General features: G+C 44.9%; 1 protein-coding gene across 1 annotated transcript; it reads right to left on the bottom strand.

Moving 5' to 3' along the window:
- Window positions 1-3,058: 3,058 nt before the first annotated feature.
- LOC144891210 (general transcription factor II-I repeat domain-containing protein 2-like) lies at window positions 3,059-4,934 on the bottom strand. Its single transcript, XM_078773585.1, has 2 exons — window positions 3,544-4,934; window positions 3,059-3,161 (listed from the first exon to the last, which is right to left on the bottom strand). The coding sequence occupies exons 1-2, from the start codon at window positions 4,932-4,934 to the stop codon at window positions 3,059-3,061; spliced, it is 1,494 nt and encodes a 497-aa protein (XP_078629711.1).
- Between the last annotated feature and the right edge of the window lie 722 nt (window positions 4,935-5,656).

Below are 5,656 nucleotides of genomic sequence, written 5' to 3'. Positions count from 1 at the left end.
TTAGGCCACAGTGGAGTGGCAGGAGACCCTGGCCCTAACCTTTCTCACCACAAGGCCACTGTTGTCGCTCCAGAGGAGGAAAAGGCTTGGTTTTCTCAAAGGAGCTAATGAATACCCTCCTTTGTTACCAAATGAAAAGGAGAGACAAGTTCATCATTTGACTGCAGAGAGGGGAGTACCTTCATTTCAGGGAGGACAGCCGATAATCCTCGACGTTGTTTACACCTTCCCAGCCAATATTTAACTCCTTAAACTTCCTCTTGACGATGCGTATAATTTGGCTGACAATACGCACAGATCTTAAACCAAGAATGTTCACCACCCTGCCAGCAGACATCCATTTTGTCCCAGATGTATCCCTCGGGTCACAAACTTTGCCAACTGCTCCTTGAATAAATTTCCTAATCAATGTCGGATTGTGAGGAATGCATGGGAAAAAACCGTTATAAAAAATAGGTTCTTCGATAAACATCTGGCAATTATAAGCCTCGAGGCAGCGATGAACCCCAAAGTCTTTCCAAACATTTAGCAAAAACTGGTGAAAGAAAATGGAATTGAAGTTAAACTGACACGGTTCACCAAGAACAGGAGCCGATCATAACACAGCCCTCCAGCTTGTTGCAGCAAAAAGTGCGCAAAGGGGTGCCAGGGCAGCTCTTCAGCATACAACAGTCCTTGCACAGACTGCAGGCGAAAAGCTATTATAAGCCAAGTGGACACATCCACAATTCCATATCTACCCTCTTTCCAAGGATGGTACAGCATATGAGGTGGTATCCATTCCAAAATAAATTTATCAAAACCTGCTGGATGGCAGGAATCAACTCTTGGGTGGCTGCAAGGAAATTAGTTTATGCCATAACCTTGCCGCTATCAAGTTATTGATGACAAGAGTGCGGCCTTCATACGAAAGAGATCGCAGCAGTCCTTCCCATAGTTCCAACCAGTGTGTAGTTTGTTCAATCACTCCGTCCCAGCTCGTCATTTATATTTCCTGGTGGCCGAGAAAGACGCCAAGATATTTGATCCCATCAGTTTCCACTCTAAATTCTGTGGGAGTGACGGTGGCAGTGTTAAAGAAAGGTTATCTGAACCACACCATAAGGCTACACTCTTACTCCAATTTACCTCGCCAAAAGAGGACGCAGAGAAATATTTTAGGAAACGCTGCACTGCAGCAACACTTCTTGGGCCTTTAATCAGGATGCAAACACCATCAGCATAAGCTGTGACCACAAATCTTGAACCACCTATGGCTCCCAAATACTGAGTTATTCGCTGCCTTATTAATGCTAAAAGTGGTTCAAGGGCAATTATATACAGAAGTCCAGAAAGGGGACAACCCTGACGGATACCCCGTCGGAAAGGAAAGGGGGAACATAAACTATTGTTGACTTTCATCATACAGAAGGTGTTAGTGTATAAAAGTTTAACATAGGAGATGAAAGTTTTGCCAAAACCCATCTGCTCCAGAACAGAAAACAAATATGTGTGATCAACTTGATCAAAAGCCTTTGTTTGGTCAAGAAACAACAACCCAAAACTGGCACACAATTACTTATTACAAGAAATAATATCCCTTATCAAAAATATATTATCGTAAATTGACCTTCCTGGTACACAGTAGATCTGGTCTTTGGCCTTTGACAACAGGTGCATGACTGCTCTTCTGCAGGACAGGGGAAGCTCTCCAACATGAAAGCATTCATCAAATACCTCAAGAAGGACAGGCCTCACAAGATTCCAAAAAGACTTATAGAACTCTGCAGGAAAACCATCAATCCCAGAGGCTTTACCATGTTTCAAGTGCAGCAGCCGAAAATGACATGTTCAGTGTGCGTTGCTGATCCTCCTCAAGTCTCGGAGGCCCAGTAGTCAGTTCCTGCAAGGTCTCATTACTAATGCTCTGGGGAGTACAAGTTTGCATAAAAACCCTTCAAAACAGACTTAATCTCCTGTTGGGAGGTCACTATTGACCCATTAGCAGCACGTAGCCTGTGAATCTGTTGTGATTTTTTAACAGAGTTCTCCAAACTAAAAAATTCCTTATTTGGCATATGCAAAGTCGAATTCGTTCTCATGCGTACCAAGGTGCCCATTCCCCGCTGCCGTACCAAATCAGTCAAGATTGCCTTTTTAGTCCATAACAGCCGGTCACCTGTAGTGTCTTTCCTAGCCCCATTAATGTTTTGCTCCATGGCTGCAATTTCAGCCTTTAACAAATCAAGCGAGAGATTTTGCAATTTAGTGGTATAAAGACTCTATTGTTGACAGAACGATTTGACCTGACCCTTTGCAAGGTCCCACCACAGTCGAAGGTTAGCACAGTTTATGGATTTATCGTGTAAGCACGGGCTGTGCCTTGTCCCGCCAGAAGGTGTTGAAATGGATGACAATGGATGACACATTCACAATGATGATCTTTTGGGTGTTGCAATAGAACTCCCGCTATCAGATGTCCCTTATAAATTTCCTTAAAGACAATCTTCCGAGCAGGAATTCTATCACTTAAGGCGATGGCAACCCCAGCTTTGGGTGTGGTAAAACCACTCAACCATCACTGCCCTCGATAAAGTTTACCCCATTCAGCAACCAGGGTGTTCGTAGCAAGGGTCTCTTGTATCAAGATTATGTCGGCTTTCACCCTCTCCATTGCCTGAATTGTCTGCATTTTTCGTAAGGGGGTACAACCCCCATTGATATTCAGGGATGCAATACATATCTCTCGCATTGTCATTCTACAAAGGTAGCTCACCCTCCGCCTGCAATTCTTTATTCGCCTTTGTAACCGCTTTTCGAAGACGCTGAAATTGGGCCTCCGAAATTTCCTGAGGGTAATTTCTTTGCAGGAGAGGTCTTGCAACCCTGATGAAAGTTTTCACATCGGGAAAATGATCTTTAATTACAACATAGCGTTGCCGAAACGTCTCGTTTAAGAAACTGATGACGTTTTCCTTTGTTACTTCCATTGTTCTTCTTCCTGATGATCGCTCACAGAAACAAGGCTTTGAGCTTCCTTATCCAGCTCCCTAACCACATCAACGTTGGAACTCCTTTGTTATGTGTCAGGTGCTGGTACACCATCTGTGTCATCAACACTGCAGTCTTCTTGTTGCATCTCCAGGGACACATCTGTACCAATGCTGTTGCCTATTATAGGTCTGTTTAGACCAGGGGTGGGGAACCTTTTTCCTGTCAAGGGCCATTTCGATTTTTAGAACATCCTTTGAGGGCCATGCTAAATTATTGAATACATATATCGGACTCACATAATGCGATGGCTGGAACTGTTTCTCTTTGGCGAGGCGTTTGGTGTCAGGTGGTAGTGATGATGATGCTACTCGCAGCTGGTTTTGCAGGTTTGGGTCAGTCAGTCTTGAGCGGAACCGAGTCTTTGCAAGAGTCAGTTTTGAAAAGAACTGCTCACAGCTGTAGGTCGTCCCAAACAGTGATGCAAACTTCAGTGCATGTCTCCTCAGAATGGGAAAATCCTCAGCACGTACATACAGTTTGTAGAACTCGAGCAAAGGGAGGTTGTTATACCTAGCTTTGAGCTCGTCATTGCTTTGCAGCTCAATGATTTCGTGTTGTAGGTTGTCAGGCACATCAGCTGGTTCCACATTAAACGGCGTGGCAAATATGTTCAGTTCCCTTTGTTTACTTTTCATGTCCTGGAACCTCTCTCCAAATGCCTGGAGGAGTTTTGCACACTCAGCAGCATATTCAGATGTCACAGCAGGCTTTTGTTCTTGCAGAGTGGGAAAGTGGATAGTGTTTCCCCTTTCCAGTTGCACTTGCCACAGCTTTAGTTTAGCTTCAAATGATTTCACATGTGATTGCAGAGAGCTGAGAAGCTGGTTGGGACCTTGGAGCTTGACGTTCAGCTCTGACAGGTACTTGGTAATGTCCACCATGAAGCCCAACTCACACAGCCACTTGCGATCACTGAGTTCCATGACAGGTTTCCCCTTCATCTCCATGAACTGTTTCACTTCTTCTCTCAGTGAGTAAAACCGTGTGAGCATATTTCCGCGACTCAGCCACCGCACCTCACAGTGGTAAACCAGATCTCCGTACTCTGACTCTAGTTCACTCAGTAGCTCCTTGAACTGGCGGCTGTTCAGCCCTCTGCTTTTGATGACGTTTATGGTGGAAACGATAGTTGTCATCACATTGTTGAGCTTCAGGGACTGTGCACACAGATTCTCTTGGTGTATGATACAGTGGCATACAACTAACTCACTTGGATCGAGACTGAGACGACTCATTTCTTTTTTGAACAATGCAGTCAATCCCTTTTGCGCACCAACCATGGCTGGGGCTCCATCCGTGGCCAGGCCACTTAACTTGTCAAACTGCAGTTCGAATTTGTTCATAGCCAAAACAACTTGCTCAAACAAATCCTCACCTTTGGTGGTGCCATGCATGGCTTGCAAAGACAGCAACTCCTCCCTCGTATCAAACTTAGCTGTAATCCCCTGCACAAAAATGGCTAGTTGGGCGGTGTTTGTTATGTCCGTTGTCTCATCGCAGGCCAGAGAGAAAAACTGAAAATCTCTTGCGGTGTCCTTCAGTGTTTTCTCAATATCTTGTGCCATGTCAGTAATCCGATCTGAGACAGTTCTTCGAGACAAACTGACACTTTGGAACAATTTTAATTTGTCCGGTGCGAGCAGCTCTGCAGCGGCAACAAGGCACTCCTTCACAAATTCTCCTTCTGAATGCAGCATCAGCTTCTTAGCGATTAGCTCACTCACCACAAAACTAGCATGCGTAGTGTTGTCTCGGTCAGATTGTGGTCTTATGAAGACTGCTTGTTGAGCACCAAAACTCCGCCGAAGAACGTTAACTTTATCCAAGTGCATTTGTCCTTTCAACTTGTCCAGTTTAGCATGTTTCGAGCTGTAGTGACGCTCGAGGTTGGCCTTTTTCATCACCGAGAGCGCTTCCCGACAAACTAGGCATACTGGCTTGCCTTTTACTTCCACAAAGAAATAATCGTTTGCCCATTTCTCTTGGAAAGCGCGACATTCCGCATCTACCTTTCTTTTCTTGTTCGTCGCCATGTTTGCATATACTGAATGAAATGATGACATGAGATCACGTGATCACTTGACTGTCCGGAAGGTCGCATATCGCAGTTACGACTATCCGGAACTCACTTGACTGTCCGGAAGGTCGCATATCGCAGTTACGATTAATCGCAAATTAGTTTTAATTTGATGGCAATTATTCTGTTAGCGCCAACATATTTTGCCAACGTCAAATAAATGAATAAGTTCTCAAATGTGCCGTCCGAGGCAGCATCTGCTCGCCACGTTCGGCATTCGTTGACTGTTACAACACGTGAAAGCTCGCTCCTCTCTGATTGGTTGAATCGTTTTTGGCCATAACTTGGTTACCCTTTGTCCGATTAATTTAAAACCTTGAAAAGGAGAGATTACTGGAATTATAGATAGATGAATTGCCTCGCGGGCCGGATCAAACGGTCTCGCGGGCCGTATACGGCCCGGAGGCCGGAGGTTCCCCACCCCAGGTTTAGACCATCATCCTTGGTCATTATAACCGGATGTGAGCAACAACCATTATCACTCAGCACCCGAGACTGATAGTTGTCACAAGGTACAGTCACGTGAAAAAGTAAGTACACCCCATG

This window comes from Myxine glutinosa, chromosome 3, assembly GCF_964187855.1.
Source record: "Myxine glutinosa chromosome 3, kmMyxGlut1.1, whole genome shotgun sequence".
In the NCBI taxonomy this organism is placed as follows: Eukaryota; Metazoa; Chordata; class Myxini; order Myxiniformes; family Myxinidae; genus Myxine; species Myxine glutinosa.
This window is presented reverse-complemented; position numbering and strand designations above follow the sequence as displayed.